Below are 19,877 nucleotides of genomic sequence, written 5' to 3'. Positions count from 1 at the left end.
ACTAAACGCTGGTGCTTTGAGAAGATAAACAAAATTAATAAACCATTAGCCAGATTCATCAAGAAAAAGAGGGAGAGGACTCAAATCAATAAAATTAGAAATGAAAAAGGAGAAGTTACAACAGATACCGCAGAAATACAAAGCATCCTAAGAGACTACTACAAGTTACTCTATGCCAATAAAATGGACAACCTGGAAGAAATGGACAAATTCGTAGAAAGGTATAACCTTCCAAGACTGAACCAGGAAGAAATAGAAAATATGAACAGACTAATCACAAGTAATGAAATTGTAACTGTGATTAAAAATCTTCCAAGAAACAAAACTCCAGGACCACATGGCTTCACAGGTGAATTCTATCAAACATTTAGAGAAGAGCTAACACCCATCCTTCTCAAACTCTTCCAAAAAACTGCAGAGGAAGGAACACTCCCAAACTCATTCTATGAGGCCACCATCACCCTGATACCAAAACCAGACAAAGATACTACATAAAAGAAAATTACAGACCAATATCACTGATGAATATACATGTAAAAATGTAAAAAAAAAAATCCAACAACACATTAGAAGGACCATACAACATGATCAAGTGGGATTTATCTCAGGGATGCAAGGATTCTTCAGTATACACAAATCAATCAATTTGAAACACCATATTAACAAATTGAAGAAGAAAAACCATATGATCATCTCAATAGATGCAGAATAAGCTTTTGACAAAATTCAACACCCATTTATGATAAAAACTCTCCAGAAAGTGGGCATAGAGGGAACCTACCTCAACATAATAAAGGCCATATACAACAAACCCACAGCAAACATCATTCTCAATGGTGAAAAACTGAAGGCATTTCCTCTAAGATCAGGAACAAGACAAGGATTTTCACTCTCACCACTATAATTCAACATAGTTTTGGAAGTCCTAGCCATGGCAATCAAAGAAGAGAAAGAAATAAAAGGAATACAAACTGGAAAAGAAGAAGTAAAACTGTCAGTCTTTGCAGACGACATGATACTATATATAGAGAATCCTAAGGATGCCACCAGAAAACTACTAGAGCTAATCAATGAATTTGGTAAGTCGCAGGATACAAAATGAATGCACAGAAATCTCTTGCATTCCTATACACTAATGACGAAAAATCTGAAAGAGAAATTAAGGAAACACTCCCATTTACTGTTGCAACAAAAAGAAATAAAATACCTAGGAATAAACCTACTTAGGGAGACAAAAGACCTGTATGCAGAAAACTATAAGACACTGATGAAAGAAATTATAGATGATACAATCAGATGGAGATATATACCATGTTCTTGGATTGGAAGATTCAATATTGTGAAAATGACTGACTCCACTACCCTAAGCAATCTATAGATTCAATGCAATCCCTACCAAATTACCAATGGCATTTTTTACAGAATTAGAACAAAGAATCTTAAAATTTGTATGGAGACACAGAAGACACTGAATAGCCAAATCGGTCTTGAGGGAGAAAAAACGGAGCTGGAGTAATCAGACTCCCTGACTTCAGACTATACTACAAAGCTACAGTAATCGAGGCAATATGGTACTGACACAAAAACAGAAATATAGATCAATGGAATAGCATAGAAAGCCCAGATATAAACCCACGTACCTATGGTCAACTAATCTATGACAAAGAAGGCAAGGATATACAATGGAGAAAAGACAGTCTCTTCAATAAGCGTTGCTGGGAAAAATGGACAGCTACATGGAAAAGAATAGAATTAGAACACTCTCTAACACCATACACAAAAATAAACTCAACATTGATTAGAGACCTAAATGTAAGACCGGACACTATTAAACTCTTACAGGAAAACACAGGAAGAACACTCTTTGACATAAATCACAGCAAGATCTTTTCTGATCCACCTCCTAGATTAATGGAAATAAAAACAAAAATAAACAAATGGGACCTAATGAAACTTAAAAGCTTTTGCACAGCAAAGGAAACCATAAACAAGACAAAAAGACAGCCCTCAGAATGGGAGAAAATATTCGCAAACAAATCAACGGACAAAGGATTAATCTCCAAAATATATAAACAGCTCAAGCAGGTTGATATTAAAAAAGCAAACAACCCAATCCAAAAATGGGCAGAAGACCTAAATAGACATTTCCCCAAAGAAGACATACAGATGGCCAAGAAGCACATGAAAAGCTGCTCAACATCACTAATTATTAGAGAAATGCAAACCCAAACTGCAATGAGGAATCACCTCACACCAGTTTGAATGGGGATCATCAGAAAATCTACAAACAACAAATGCTGGAGAGGGTGTGGAGAAAAGGGAACCCTCTTGCACTGTTGTGGGAATGGAAATTGATACAGCCACTATGGAGAACAGTATGGAGGTTCCTTAAAAAACTTAAAATAGAACTACCATATGACCCAGCGATACCACTACTGGGCATATACCCAGAGAAAACCGTAATTCAAAAAGACAAATGCAGTCCTCTGTTCATTGCAGCACTATTTACAATAGCCAGGACATGGAAACAACCTAAATGCCCATCGAAAGATGATAAAGAAGATGTGGTACATATATACGATGGAGTATTACTCAGCCATAAAAAGGAATGAAATTGAGTCATTTGTAGAGACATGGATGGATTTAGAGACTGTCATACAGAGTGAAGTAAGTCAAAAGAGAAAAACAAGTATCGTATATCAACGCATGTATGTGGAACCTAGAAAAATGGTACAGATGAACTGGTTTGCAGGGCAGAAATGGAGACACAGATGCAGGGAACAAACGTATGGACACCAAGGGGGCGAAGTGGCGGGGGGGCAGGGGTGGTGGTGGGATGAATTGGGAGATTGGGATTGACATGTATACACTGATGTGTATAAAATTGATGACTAATAAGAACCTGCTGTAGAAAAAAAAAAATTAAATTAAAAAAAAAAAATCAAGGGACTTCCCTGGTGGCACAGTGGGTAAGAATCCACCTGCTAATGCAAGGGACACGGGTTCGATCCTTGGTCCGGGAAGATCCCACATGCCATGGAGCAACTAAGCCCATGCACCACAACTACTGAGCCCATGCACCACAACTACTGAATCCCGCGCACCTAGAGCCCATGCTCTGCAACAAGAGAAACCACTGCAAGGAGAAGTCCGCGCACTGCAACAAAGAGTAGTCCCCGCTTGCCTCAACTAAAGAAAGCCCACATGCAGCAATGAAGACCCAATGCAGCCAAAAATAAATAAAATTAAAATTTTTAAAAAAAAATTTAAAAAAAATCACAAAAAATTTTTTTCTTTTACATCTAGGTACTGCAATATTCAAAATAGAGGCATGAATTCATATATACTTATAACACATACTTTAACAGACACCAACTTTCTCTGTTAAGAAAATAAAACAAAATCAAATGGCTGCTGAGCCTGCACGTCCGGAGCCTGTGCTCCACAACAGGAGAGGCCACAACAGTGAGAGGCCCGCGTACCGCAAAAAAAAAAAAAAAAAAAAAAAAAAAAAGTAATTCCCAGCAAATGTCTTTTCTATAAACACAAAACCTAAGTTGACATCATACTAAAAGTGTCACATAATCCATGGTATGGATCAAAATTATCATTTCAAATTTGCATTAGTTCGTACAGGTACAAAAATGATTTTAGGTAGAAGATATTTTTTAAAGTATTTTTACAAAACTGTTTTGTTTTGAATATCTTTTAAATTATTTTTTATTAACTTTTCCCAAGTAATTAGTATACACAGAACAATTTTCATGGAACTGTGTTCTCTGCAACTATAATAAAGTATGTACATAGGGTGCAACATTGTTTCTTTACCTCCAGTTTATTTCTTGAAGAAGTGGGTTTCCAGTGAGAGACAATTCATGGAGAGAAAAGCATGCATCAAACCACCTTAGGGCACTTGTAAGATCTATAGAAAATAAACAATAAAAATTATTATGAAAGTTATCACAGATAAAGAAAAATAATCATAAATCAATGACCATTTTATTTATGGGTTAGCTATTAAAGAAAGGCAACAAAAAATATTTATTTTGCAGAATATGATATGCTTTTAAAAGGAGACCATATTAAGAACATAGACTCTGCTATCAAAATACATATTTCTACCATTTAGCCACTGTGTGAATTTATGCAAATCATACAACTGCTTGATGATTCAGGTTCATCTCTATCTCATAGGGTGAGGATTAAATGAGATAATGTATGTAAAGGGCTTAGAGCAGTTTGCCCCAGATTGCAAACACAAAATCTAAAAAAGTAAAATCAAAAGTAATAGGGTAGTGGTAAAACTGAACGTATGCCTAAATAGAATTATATTTATAGTTTCAAAAGTAAAAATAGTAGGTCAGTCTAGGATACATTAAGAGTAATTTATACCAGAATTACTCTCCCACAGAAAACAATCATAAAACTGAGCAATAAACATGAAGCACCTGTTTTTAAGCCTCACTCAGAGAAAAGGGAAACACACATGGTGAGCTGACAATCACAATGGTTTTCTGCCTAAATGCATTTTACCTTAGAGCAAGAAAGTGGAAACCAAGCAAAGAGGCTGTTTTGCTGAGTGAGGAGGCAAAGTTTAGATGTGAAGCTGGAATTTACGGTGAAAAGTTCTGAGAAGAAGCTGTGTGTGCATATGCTCGGGGGAGGAAATTGAGGGAAGAAGTCTATGTGAGGATTTGCCGCAGGTCCTTGGAGTGCTAGGAGTTACAGGCAGGGCAACACTCTGAAAAACCTAGCAGAGATAACCTGCTATCAGGCTAACAGCCGAATGATGACATTATAGTTCATGCAGCAGTGAAAGACATTGGAATTTCAGCCCCGTCATATGAGACTCAACTGAATAGCTCAGAGATTCAGCTAAAATCCAGAAAGAACATGCATTAGGAGTGAAGACAATGCCCTGGGGTAGGGGCATGCACTGAGAGGTGAAAACTAAAATGACTTGTCCTAGAAGGGAATGAAATTAAGGCTGACATCAACAAAATTATCCACCAATACTTTAACTGCCTGCCAGAATTACACTTAATACCCTTTAAAAGGAAGACAACAACAGCCAGACTCAGCAAACTGTACTACGAACAATGTTCAACATACAGTTAAAAATTATTGGACATAAAAAGAAATAGGAAAATATGACATCATTAAGAGAAAATCAGTTAATAGGGACACATCCCAACATAGGCAAAATGTAAATCAATTTTTTGACAAAGACATCAAAGTCATTCAATGATGAAAATAGTTCGTTCAACAAATGTTGCTGGAACAGTTAACTAAATATCCATATTAAAAATTGAACTCATCCTCTACTTCAAACCTTTCATAAAAAATAATTTGAGGTGGATCACAGACCTAAAAGTAAAAACTTAAAGTATAAGACTTCTTACTTTCTTACAAGAAAGTAAGAAAGCATAGAAAATCATCTCAATCTGGAGGTAGAAAAATATTACAAAGGACACAGAGAGTAAAAACTATTAAAAATAATAAAGTTTCACCAAAATTGAAAACTTCTGCTCATCTAAAGATATCATCAACAAAATTAATAGGTAAAAGAGGGACTGTGAGAAACATCCACAAAACATGTCTGACAAAGAATTTCATCCAGAATATATAAAGAATTTATTGAAATCAATAAAAGGCAAATAACCAAATTTTTTAAATGGTAAGACACATGAATAGACACAAAAGAATATACAGAAATCATCAATAAATACATGCAAAGAGGTTCAATATCATTTTCCATCAGGGAAATGCAAACTAAAACCATAATGAGATAACACAACGAAATACTAAAAACGCTGTAAGAATGGAGCGATTGGAACTCTTACACATCACTAGCGGGGAAATAAAATGTTACAACTATTTGGAAAACAGTTTTAACAGTTTCTTATAAAGTTAAACATGCACCTACTCTATTATCCAGTAATTACACTCTAAACATTTACCCAAAGGAACTGAAAACATGTGTTTACAAAAATATTTGTACAAGAATTTCCATAGGAACTTTGTAATCACAGTAGCCTCAAACAGGAAAAAATTAAAATATCAATAAACAGGATAATGGACAAAGTGTAACATATTTATACAAAGGACTACACTTCAGAAAAAAAAGACTACCTTTACAAACAACTGAACAACTGATGTGGTGGAATGTCACATGAATGCCAAGCAAATACTATTTGATCTCATTAATACAAAGTTGTACAACAGTCAAATTTAACCTATGGTGACAAATTTAGAACTGTGATTGTCTCTATGAGGGGACTGGCTGAAAATGGAGATGGGGAAATTTGGGGGGAGGGACTGTTTAACCAAATCAATTCATCATTCTTTAATTTAATAAACTTTTAATGGATGTCTGGTTAGGAGTCAACAACTTACACAAGTTTGTTTACTTATCTTCATTAGGCTATTCATTTCATAGGTAAAAGATATATGAATTTTAAATAAGAATATAATTCTGACATTTTCCCAGGTTTACCAGAAAGATATGGAAGTAATATGATTTTAAAAGAGGAGAGAAATTTTTAATTAAATTATTTCACCACACATTTGAAGTAGTTTAGAATACACGGCACCTCAGTACGCCATTCTGGCATTTTGACTATTTTGAGTTAAAGGCACTTAAAAAAGAGCAGATGCAAGGGCCCTCTGACCTTCCTTCTTTTTCTTCAAAGCAGGAGATTAAATTCCTATGTGAAAGATATTCGACCTATACCAGAAGCAAAGGGACATTCTTATCACAAGGACAGGAAGTCCAGGCCAAGAGATATGTATACAAACAAACCTGTTAAACTAGCCTTTGTTTCCTAGTCAACTTTTCCATCCAATTAACTACCTTAGCCCAAGCCCCTCTGCCTCATCACATTTTCACAATTTACTACTCTTTGTCCAGCTCACTATGTAAGTTCAACTCTGCTTCTTGGGGTCTTTATTTTCTTGTGAGAACTCCCATGTACATGTTAAAAAAAAAAAAAAAATTATAACTTGTATTCTCTTTTTCTGTTTATCTGACTTACATCAGTTTAATTCTCAGGCTTAGCCTGAGAAGGTAGAGGAAATTTTTCCTCCTCTACACCATTTTGTATAGATATGTTATTTGTAAATGCCATTAACTCATCTACCCAAAACAACGCCTTACCATACTTGGAACAGAAACTCAAAAGCCTATTATTTAAAAAACAATTATATATTACTATAAACTTACCAGAAAGACAATTGTTGCTGACATCTAGTTTTTCCAAAGAAACAAAATGAAAAAGTGGTATGATTTTTGTCAAGCTGAAAACCAAAATGGAATTTATAAAAATTTTAAATTGGAATGTTCTTAATATTATTGATGTAAATATATATTTATATAACACAATTATATAATGTTATAAATTATAAATTTGGAAGAAATGTATAACTATATACAATTGCATTTTCACAATAGAATACAATAATATAATCTTTACTAACAATACTTATTAAAAATGCAGTAATTATAAGATTTTAAGTATTTATTCTATAATGAAAGATTTATTTCTAAAGAGAAGTTATCATGGAATTGCTAGTATCAATCATAATTATCATGAAGCTTAATGTGTACTTGGTACTTAAATAAAAATAAATGGGTTTTTTGTTGTTATTGTTGTATTTTTGCATATGGCCAAATTTACACAGAATTCATATTTTCTATGTATTTTTTTTCTGGCTCAAACATTTAACAAACCATTAAGAGGTAAAAACATAAAAAATATGTATTTTTACTTTTTAACAATATAACTTTAATTAGAGTCACTAGTTTTGTTTCTAATTTAAAGAAGGTTTCATTTACTAGATTAAAAGTATTATAAGTCCTGTAAGTGCACAAGGTTACACTGGGGTTATTTTTAAATTGGAAATATGCATTTAAGGAACACATAATAGAAATTGTTTTCTATTGATAGAATAACTTAAATTCGGCAGAAATATACTAATTTTTAAAATTAATACTCATTATTAAAACAAGCATGTTCAAATTCTAATAATAATAAACTTTTCTACTACTTTTAAAAGTTTCTATCATTTTCGAAGATACAATTGTCATTAAGACCCCATATTCAAACAAGGAACATAAGTGATACTGCAAATACTCACTTTATTGGTAACAAAAGCTATGAAGGGAAAATTAATTTTAGTTTGATTTACATTTCCAACCAAGACAAGTTTACACTTACTTTATCACATAATATCACATTACCCTAGCTATTTGGCAATAAAAATTAAGCTAGTTCATCTAAATCTTTAAACAAGATAAAAATTACTTTGTATAAAATATATTCTCATCACAAATACAAAACTAATCTGAACTAATCCCCTCTATAAATGTTGAAGATCCATATATGTTCAAAATATACTTCCACTAAATGAGTATTTCTGGTACAAAAAAGAAAAAAAAAGTATGCATTAGTTTCCACTTCTACTTTCTTGGTTTTTTTATATTGTCCCCCTAGTTTACCTGGCAGAGATTTTTACATCTTTATTTCTACCAACACCCTGCCATGGTAGGAAAAAAAAAAGCACTATTATTCTAAGATCAGAAGCTTACAGGATAACACTGTGACTGGAAGCCTCATGGCACAAAGCCAACCCTTGTACTGACATTAACTCCTCTCCTGTATTATCCTGTTCTGCATTAGAAGAGAGACAGAAGATGCAACTGATGATAAAACAGACTAAATAAGGAGTCTGGAAGACCTCTCTGATTGTAGCCAAACCTAAGTACAATATTACTATTTACACTACCTATATAACACTGCTTCTTAAAAACAATTTCCAGGGGAAAAATCCAAGGTAATAAAAGAAAAAGTGATCAAATATTGGCCATTACATTTGCATATACAGTTCATTATTTGTACACACACTCTTTAATAAAAAATTTACTGAAATGTCACATGTACACTGAAAAAGAAACTTAAAACTTTGTCAATACGTAATTAGTGCATTCAAGTCCTAATTTTGTGACATTTCCTATTCAGGCATTCTAGATCATTACTACAAGTAAGAAATTTAAGTTATTTAAGTGAAAATACAATTATAATAAATGTATTTATTAAAAGAAAATTCTTATTTCTTTTTTACCGTTAGTATATTTCTAATGCTAAATCTTTACCCTCCTACTAAATGGATTTTGAAAGATTAATAGATAATGAGTTTTTCTTTTTTCAGAATATCTCATGTTTTTAACCAATAAGTTATATGGCAATATTTGGTAACATATAGGTTATATGAAGACATTAACTAAAAATAACCAATAAAGTTTTAGAATTAAAAATAAAAATTCCCTTTGCAAAAATAAAGTATTTCTTCAGGTGAAGAAATATTTGGTTTGACCACATATTTTTCATAATATCGAAATTTTGCCTTTTCAGATAACCATGCTTTTAGAATCATGCTCCTTTTTGGAAATTTTAATCAAGAAAACTAGCTATTTATTCACCACTAGGATGGTAGAAACCTAATAGTAGAATCGTTTTTATTTTAACCTCTAGAACTTTTCCTTTTACTGACATTCTGTGTATATTTTTTCTAAGAAAATTCAAACCAGAAAGACAAAGGACATTAGTGAAAACCTAATACCATTTGACCTTGTCACATTAGCCCTGGGCATAAAAAAGATATAAATTTCAAAGACGACAAAAAGCAAAAGATTTGTACAATGAGCAGCCAATGGGTAATAGTTTCCACTTTCTGCTCCTACTTAGAGTCTCACTGGAAGTAGAAAGGCTTATGAAGCTGGAAAGTCTTCCAGTTAGAACTCCGCTGAGAAAAACTTAAAACAGTCACATGTCCTAATGAAAATTTAAAACAGAAGTCAGGATGAAACATGTATTTCAAACAATATGTACTAAGTATCATTCTTTATATGTATTTCATTTGTTGGAAAAAAGCATATGGGCACATAATTTCTTCCTTGTGATGAAAATATTTATTAAAAATTAAAAGAAAAACACACACAATTTAAAAGACATACCACACACAAATCCAAATATCACATTTATAAAATTCTCTCAGGTTTTCAAAATGTATTGACATACATTTTCCTTTTGGGTAATCATTAAAATCCCATAAAATAGGTAAGGTAGGTGTTACCACCCCTTTTACAAGTGAAAAAACTGAGGATCAGGTAGTGAGAAAAGAGTTAATCAGTGTCAACTGACAGATAAGTTGTAGATTCAGAATTCAAACCCAGATCTGTTGACCCTGAGTTTTATCAAACCTAAAATAGTTCTTAAAAAGTCAATGCACATGTAAAAGCTTAACATAAAATGGGTAATTTCTACAGTTAATGATATTAACTTATGGTGAAAAATCCTAAGTTTGAAGATAATTTTTCACTACGATTTTAGGAAATAATTTCACTGCTCTATGTGTTCATTACTACCAATCACATTTCCCTGGTGTCCTCAGGACTTATTCTTTCATCCTGAAAATGGTAGGAGGTTACTTGTGCAAAGAGCTTTGAGAGACCCATTAAAAATATCTTCAAATATAAGTGACAATATTATTAAAAATTCAAAATAGCATATATTATATAATAATTTCACCACTTTTTTATATAGCTAAGTTCAACAAATTGTTATTTTACATCTAAGAGTTTTTTTGAGGGTCAGGACATATGGTACTCAGTTTTGTATCCCCTAAAATGGCAAACACCACCTCAATATCCAAATGTTATAAAACTAAACAAACAAAATTATAAATATGGATTATTTGGTTTAAGTATCCCAGTTATTGTTATCAACTCTAAAATTTTTTTAGTAGTCCAGTTTATTATAAAATTCCTGGTCATATCAGATTGATATGAGAAACAAGGCACATCATATTGATAGGGTAAAAGTCTATCAGCTAGTGTTAATTTTAATTTTTAAAAGCAGAATATTTCTTTGATGACATAAATTGTCCAAAGAAATAAAGGCATTATTTCTCAAAAGATGTTCTTGATTTAAATATTTTCTAAATTCTTTAAAAATTATTATGCTTATCAATGTGGCTTGAGATCTAGTTCTATAAAATATATTAGATATGTCAATTACTGAGTGATTTACTTCATATGTCCAAAGCATAGCTGAGTATTTCTATTGAAATTGTATTTCTTACCTAAAAAATACTGTGAAAAGATCCAGTAAGTTTGTGATGGCCCAAATTACTTAAATAGTATTATCTGACAGTGCTGTTCGGGGTAAATATCCTTTTAAAGACAAATCAACTTTCATATTTTAGATGTGATTAAAATAATTTGAGGGAATTTTAAAATACAGATTCAGTTTTTGATCTGTCAAATGGTAGAATAGTTTAATAGGTGGAAGTTAAATCACTTAGGACATATATGCTCAAAGAGTGAGCACTATTGTGACAGAGATTGAGAGAAAACTATGTTTGGGAGGGGACAGGTACATATATGTTAACATTGAGCTGTCTTGTTCACTTGTTTTGCAAGAACTGTACAACTCACAGAAGCAACTTCTTGTTAAAGATAGTTCCCTTCCCCTACTCCTTGTGCCTTTGATGAACAAATTAATCATATTAGGGTGAATAGGTCTCAATGAAATATTAAGCAGAGGGAGACATACACATATTGTGCTCCTGTTTTGGTTTTAGACAGTTATTCTCTGCAAAGATCCAGATGTTTGGTGGTTTTAAATGGATCTTCTGTGGCAGGTACCCATCTCAACTTAATGTTAAGGTATTTTTTTTTAAGTGTTACTTTATATCCTTAGGGAAATCAAATTTAAATCAATCTTAACAGTTACAAAAAGACATGCAAGTTGAGAGCAGATTAAAAATCTTTCTTCCAGGACTTAATAAGTACCATTTGAGAGAATGAGACATCCTTCTGAATTAAATTAACTACCTCCTGTATTTTCCAAGAACTATATCTTTACAAATATAAACAAACCTGCCCTGAGAGATTTCCATAGTACATTTTTGAGAAGAAACAAAATGAGTAAGATAAGTGACAATTAAAATTCTACTAAAATTTGAGGATATGTCAATACACTTTAATTTTTTTAATTCTATGAAGTTATATTTATAATTTATGTCCAATTTATTGTAATGTACATTCCTTGAATTACTGGAAAAACCTAACAGCTTTTCTACTTATTATGAAGATCACACATTTATGTTAATCATTCACTGCATTTAAGCTTAATTAAGCAAATTATATTTTTACCTGTTTTGAGAGATACTCAGGATTTGTAGTAAAGGCAGCCAATATGAAGAAAATGTTTCCACACTTGAAATGCTGTTATCATCCAAGTGCAATTCTCTTAGAAGAACATGATTCTCTAAGGATGGAAGCTATATTTAAATTTGGGTTATTAGCTTATATTAAGCAAAATATTTTTGTCATTTAGCCAAATTTAAAACAATAAAACCTACCAAAACTAACAACAGACATATTCTGGTAAACAGCATATCATAAATCAAAGTATAATATTATGAGAATTTTAGTATGAATAAAATTTCCAATAATGATTTTCATAGCTAGCATTTTTTTAATACTTTGTGACAAATTTTAATTAGAATTTCAGATAAACTTGGTCCCACTTACACACTGAATCATAACTGAAAAGTTATGATTTATTATTTTAGTATTATAAAAAACTAATGTTAACTTAGATTTCTTATAAGATATTGTAATTATGTTGAACATTTTTTAAATAGTGAAAAGTATATAATAGTTTAAACTGGAAATCAAATACAGCTGATAAGTAAAAAGGATAAAAGTTAAAACTGCTTTTAAAATGTATGAGTGATATTTCTAGCAAAAGAAAAATGCTGTGTTAATCACAGAAATCAATTAATTCAAAGCAATTACCTCACTTAGATAATTTCCCTGTAACTTCAGTATTTGGAGCAATCCACAGTTTTCAATGCCCTCAACTTCAGTAAGATGATTATGTGAGCAATCCAGGTATATAATGGTAGGCGTATCACAAAGACCTTTTGTACTAATTAACTGATTATGGTCCACAATTAGTTGCTGAAGATTTTTCAACGATTCTAAGCCACCTGGAAGAAAAAAATTTCCATGATCACTTTATCATACATTCTTCCAGACTCTAGAGTTTCAATTTTTTTCTAAATAACTGCATCTTTTTATTTCCAATATTCCTAATTACAAGACTTAGCCCAATTTCCTGGTGAAAAATGTGTAAGTGTAAAATGTATTATTATTTAAACTTGTGCCTAAGAGATGTATTTTTGAATGACTTAATTATATATCAAATTGAACAAAATACTAGAAGTCATACATTGGGCATTGAATGTTTTATTTTCAATTGACAATGGAACAAGGGAGAGGGAGGAATCATTGAAAAAATAACAGTTTTCAATTCAATTCCAGGGTCTTTGAATTTTCAATGCTTGGTTAAGATTGTTGCAGAATGTAATTACAGAATGTAATTGCAGAATGCTATTTTTCTACCATTGAAATATCTACCTTAGGTTCACAAATGAAGTAGGTACAACTGTATTAAAACCAATAAAATATTAGTATATTCTTCTGGTATTATAAGATTTTCACAAGTGGCCTCCTTTTTACCCAGATAAACTTAAAATCAATGTGATTCCAATCTAAAAACAATCAGAGGAGCCTTAGACTATAGCTCAGTGGCCATAAAAAAAAAAAACTGAGAAGGTTGTTTAAATAAGTCATCATAGTTAGCACTGGAAAGAGATGCTGAGGAAGTCTGTAAAAATTTCATGGAAGATATTAAAAATCTAGAAAATTTTATTAGATTGAATATTGGACTACATATGTTCTCTGTAGTTACTACCCTGTGTAATATTAGGTTACATGCTGAAGAAAGGTAAAGGATTTGGCACAAAAGCTAAAAATAAAAGGAAATAGCACATAAAGCAGAACAATTGGGAGAGGAAAAGGCAGATGAGATTCTGTGATGATGGGAGTGATTAGTAAAGGTACACTTTACAATTATCAAAGGCATTTTTATTTACACTAAATTATATATCGTCAACTGTGTGAGCCAGAGTGGGCAAAGGAGTATGAAGAGGCCACTGCCTGACAAGTAGTGAAGCAGCCGAAGACTTTTGCTAGAGGCATCCACAGAGTGAACAGGATGAAAGCCACAGCGCAGTGGAAGTGAAGACAGTGAGTGTAGACTAATTTTTAGATATTTGACAATGGAGAGAAGATCCTCCAAAGTCCTTAAAATGGAAACCCTATCTCTGAACTCATCCTCTGCTACTGTCCCCTTCTCTTGGTTCATTCTAACATGCTGACCTCCTGGCTGTTCCCTCGAACATGCCACACGTATTTCCACCTTAGGGCTGCCTACATATGTAAGAAACAACTATCAGTGTGTGACATGTTAGGCTAGGAGGAATTAAATAAAGCTTATCAGCTAACTTCAGATATTAAGACACCATGAATCCCAATCAATATACAGAGAAGTTACACTTACCTATTCAACAACCCATCAGAGATTCCAATCTAGTGAAATTATCATGATTTCAAGCCTCAGATACTAAGGAATCTTTGACTGAGCATTTCTACTTCTAGGAATCCATTATATACTAACACACACACATACACACAACTATGAAGTAATATATAGAGCAATTCCTTGCCATACTATTTAAACAAAGAAATGGAGAAAAGTTAAATGTCTATCAGTAGCGAATAGTTAAATAAATTATGGAGTATCTATCAAATGAATATGTATGTATAATCTTCAATATGAAGTAGTCTGACATAGAAGTATGCCCATGATGTACTACTGTATGTAAAACCTAAGTTGCATACATAGGCTTTTAGCTATTGAATATACCTGACTTTCAATCTACACATCTATTAATTGTATTGCATAGAACAAGGTCTGGATTGATTTGTAAGCAACTGTGAACAGTGGTTACTACTGCAAAATAAGAAAGAGAACAGGGTAAGCAGAGAGAGAAAATTTCACTGCTTACATTGTATACTTCTCTATTTTTAAAATTTTTAAATGAGAATGTACTTCTTGCATAATATTTTTTAAAACAATATATTTGAAAAAAATCAGAGCAAGTACTGAATAGAACTGTTATTCTGTATTTATTCCTGACCACCACCATCACCAAATGGTTATTGAACTGAAGAAAAATGAGAAAACCTGATGCTGTCATCCATCAGAAGGGTTTGTTAGATAGCCAAAGTGTGGGAACACTGTACATAGACAGGGGGGCATACCTCTTAGATTTTAAGATCAAAGGTTTAAAGGGAAAAGTGAGATGGAAAGTAGATCTTTCAGCCTCACTGAGCCTTGATATTGATGGCAGTCCTGTTTGATAGCTTCATTGCAACCTCAAGAGAGACCCTGAGCCAGAACCACCAACTAAGGCAATTCCAGATACCTGATCCACAGAAAATAGGAGGTAATAAATGTCTGTGGTTTTAAATTGCTAAATTTGGGGGTACTCTGCTTCACCAAAGTATATAACTAATATAGTAATGATCCTATTCTGAAGAAAACATGAGAAAGAAGAAAATATGTTTGAAAATGTTTTGGGCTAGGGAAGAACATTTACAGAAATTTAATGTAACAAGAATTCAAAGATACTAAAATAACAGATGTAGGTAAACAAATGGACCAAAATAACACCATGACAGAACTAATAAATAACTTAGAAAAAATGTTGTACAGGACAGAGAGCTAAAGATTGAGTTGCTCACAAGAAGAGATAATCACACTGAGAACAAAATGTGGAGAAGCAGAAGATAAAGCAGCAAGATTACATTAATTAAATAAAAATAGACATAACAGATAAAGTCAATCAAAATATGGATCATCCATGATTGAAAAATAGAACCAAGCCAAAAAAGTTTGCGAGTATATAAAAAACAAAAATTTTCGTAAATGAAGAAATAACAATCTATAGTTTGAAAAGGATATTATATTTCACGAAAAAAACTTATGTGGGTTTATTGACAATAAGACGTCTTGCTAAATTTATTAATCAAGGACAAAGAAAATGTTATTCAGGTATCTGGGCAGAAACCAGTTTTGGGGGAGTAAAATCAAGTTAGCCTCTAGTTTAACCACAGCAACACACAATATCAAAATGCAACAAAGCAATGTCCATGAAATACCAAGTGAAAATGTGACCTAAAAATAGAATGCACAGCTATATTTTCATTCAAGTATGAAGGCAACTGACAGATACTCTTGAATGTGAAAGAATTCAGGGAATATAGCATCCACTAGTCCTTCTTTGAAAAATAAGATGCAAAAAGAGTTAATGAACTATGTAATCCAGACAAGCAGAAGATGAAAGAAGCAGTTTGTCATAAAAAAGACTGGTATTGACCCATTTTCATACAGATCTAATGCTGCTAGAGAAGATAAGATAGAGTCATAAATACTGATTTGATGTCATAAATCCTGATGTGAAAAACAAAAATTGTGAAGGGAAAAGAAGATTGGAAAGAGTGTAAATATCCTAATTTATTCTATTTTCTTATAGAGGAGTTAGTATTGCCTAAAATAGATTAATTAAAGCACATCTTTTTATAAATCACTGAACAAAAATATTATAACTGACAAAATTATTAGGGGGAGATGGAATTGTAAATGAGATAATCTTATCATTTGCAGCATGAGGAAGTCTAAAACTTTGAAATCAAAACATTTTCATATAATTTCCTGCTCTATTGCTTAGCAATGTTTTCATGAGCTTTTAAATATGTCCCATCTTAGTAAACTGTAGGAAAATTTGCTGAAAATGAATGTTACCAACGAGTAATTCACGTGTGTATGATTTTTGATCACCGTAAGATTATTCTATAATACCTTAATATATTTCAACAATTGATTACTTTATAAATCACTGTACTTTTAAAAAATTCAAGTTGATATTCTATTTCAGTAGTGATAAAGTTTTGACTGCATCATCTCAAAAGAAGTACTAAAAAGTTAACTGTTACTTTACTATTAGAATATAAAATATATGCCTAGAGCACATCTCTTTATATATACTCTAATAATCACAGGTATTATTAAGCTTTGTCTTATGTTTAATTAAACTTTACTTAACTAATTATCTAAACCTTCTTTAACTAAACTGTACCCTAAGTACATTTATTTATATAGAAAAAGTAGGCATCATTGTCTGAATTGTTACAGATCATGTTCATTCAAGTGATTTCTTATTTTGATCACATTTTTTCATAAATATGCCTCCTTCATAAAGGAGGACATTTTGTTTACCATTTTATATTTGTTATTCCTCAAAGAGTTTTGAATTTCTATTCAGGTGTTAGCTATGCTTATTAGAGTTTTATTTTCTTAATAGTTATATGTGACAATTTTTTCTAATTTCCTGAAATAATAGGCATGAAGTATCTTCTCTGTTAACACATGTAAAGCATTTATAGTTTCCACATTTCTACAAGAAATATGAAAATCTGTTTTTTGCAAAAATAGCTTTACTTGTAATATAAAACTCATAACTTGTTCTACAAGTCCTAAGACTGTGTTGTGTCCTCATAGAAATAGAAAAAGGATATAGACAGAATCTCTGCTCAAGTATCATTTACTTGAAAAATTCACCTAGAATATTTTTTTAAATTATGACATGTATAATTATTCACAATTTATTAAGTGAATACAGTTAATTACAAAACAATATTACAGTAGTGATTTTTAAAATGGTTGGAAAACAATCTGGAAAACTCACCAATACTGGCTATATCTGGATGGTGGAAATATGGCTTATTATTTTATCATTTCACATCATAATTTATAGACAATAAGCATATATTAATTGTGTAGATTAGATTAAAAGTTACTTAGAAAAAAAACCAAAATTCCATTTCCAGAAATTTCTGCTCAGATACTGTGATCTTTACTCCTGAAAATAACTAAAAACAGTAATTACATTATTTAAATGTTTCCAAATGAGCTGTTAAGAAAGCAAAGAATTCTCAGTCCAAAATCAAAATAGATATGGTAGGCAAATAGAAGCAAGCAGAACAGTAAAGCCAGTTTTCAGTGCGAGAAAACTTGTTAAATCTGGTGAATATGATGATCAATTTCTATAGCCTCACAGTTTGAGGAAACAAAACTTAAAATTCACCAATAGGAGGCAAGTATGACAGGCAATTCCGAGTAAACCTGGACCCCAATCAGCTATACCCAACTGAAGACAGGAAATTAAACTACCTATCTCAAATCTCAGTAAGAGGGGAAAAAAATCCTCCTTTAAAATAATAAATACAAGCTGACTCTCCCATAGGTTTACAACTCAAATTCATTCTCATGGTGATCAGAAAACTTCCACCAAAAATGTAGCACAAATGATTCTAGATTGTTTGTGTCCTTCAGCATCTGAAAAATCTCTAAAGAACAAACTTTAATGTCATAACTAGGAATAATCACAAAGCTTAAATTCCAAGGGAAATAAACAGGTGACAAAAAAAAAAAAATCACATGAAAAACACAAAGAAATAAGATGCCATAAGTAAGAGTTAGCAGAAATAACAAATCCCAGCAAAACCAGACCCACGTGAAAATCAGAATTAATTCAAATTAAAAAACTCAATGACTAGGATTAACAGCAAGTCAGAATTTGTCACTGGAATATAGGTATATAGAAAGTAACTTAGAGGCAGCAAAAAAAGACAGAAAGATAGAATATAGGAAATATGGAGGCAAGAGTCAGAAAATCTAACATATATGTAGCGTTTCAACAAACTGAGGAAGAAAAAAACTTTTTGAAGAGATAATGGCTAACAGATAAAATTTAAAAGTGAAAATCACATATTCAATAATTGCATCAGACCCTAAGAGGATGAATTAAAAAGAAATCCATGCCTAGACACATCAGAATAAAAATTCATAACAGGAATAACAAGAAAAAAAATACTTGAAAAGACATAGAAAATACCCTCAAAGTTTCCGAAATTTAACACAGCTGACTTCTTAAAGCAACAGTGAAAGTAAAAAAGTAACGGAATGATATTTATGAATTACTGAAAGAAAATAAACTTCAATTTAGAAAAATACACCCAGTTAAATTATGATTTAACAATGAATGCTAAGTAAGCACATTTACAGAAAAATTATCTTCCACAAACTAGTTATTTTACTAGAGGAAATTTTAAAGGATCTATATCAGGAAGAAGGAAAGAGATCCAAGATCTTAAATGAAAAAAAGAGCAACAGGCATAAAAGCAATAAATATGGGCAAATATGATCAAACTTTGACCGTATAAAATAACCATAATGTATAGCTTGAAGAGTTAAATAAAAATACATTTAAGGGCTTCCCTGGTGGCGCAGTGGTTGAGAGTCCGCCTGCCGATGCAGGGGACGTGGGTTCGTGCCCCGGTCTGGGAAGATCCCACATGCCGCGGAGTGGCTAGGCCCGTGAGCCATGGCTGCTGAGCCTGCGCGTCCGGAGCCTGTGCTCCGCAACGGGAGAGGCCACAACAGTGAGAGGGCTGTGTACCGCAAAAACAAAAACAAAAACAAAAAACATTTAAAATCCTGAAAAACAAACACATATAAGTCAGGAAATTTGAGGTAAAGATATCAATTAACTTGAGATAAATTGAGTATATTTTATAATTTCTATGGTGACCACTAAATAAAGTATATAACTATCAAAAGATTGAGACAAAAGAGGAAATGAGGGGAAAAATACCAAATAAGTCAAAAGAAGACAAGAGAAGGGGAAAATAGAAAATGTAGCAAAGGCTTTCTGTTTACAGTAACAATGGACTAGGTAATGAGAAAACAAATATAAACATAGCTGCTGAAGGCATTTAAGAACTAAAATGGTATTATAGAATAAGAGGATTAAGTTCCAGAAGAAATGAGGTGAACACAATA

The 19,877-nt window shown here is 32.1% G+C and overlaps 1 protein-coding gene across 1 annotated transcript in view; it reads right to left on the bottom strand.

The window, feature by feature from the left end:
• The window catches only part of LRRIQ1 (leucine rich repeats and IQ motif containing 1), a 174,025-nt gene that overhangs the window by 114,755 nt on the left and 39,393 nt on the right, over window positions 1-19,877 (bottom strand). The window contains 4 exon segments of the mRNA XM_027108216.1: window positions 3,829-3,922; window positions 7,223-7,296; window positions 12,215-12,342; window positions 12,863-13,056. Of these exon segments, the coding sequence (XP_026964017.1) occupies window positions 3,829-3,922; window positions 7,223-7,296; window positions 12,215-12,342; window positions 12,863-13,056 (490 nt within the window).

Source organism: Aethalodelphis obliquidens, unplaced genomic scaffold (assembly GCF_003676395.1).
Source record: "Aethalodelphis obliquidens isolate GAN/ISIS:26980383/991018 unplaced genomic scaffold, ASM367639v1 scaffold8, whole genome shotgun sequence".
NCBI classification, from domain to species: Eukaryota; Metazoa; Chordata; class Mammalia; order Artiodactyla; family Delphinidae; genus Aethalodelphis; species Aethalodelphis obliquidens.
This window is presented reverse-complemented; position numbering and strand designations above follow the sequence as displayed.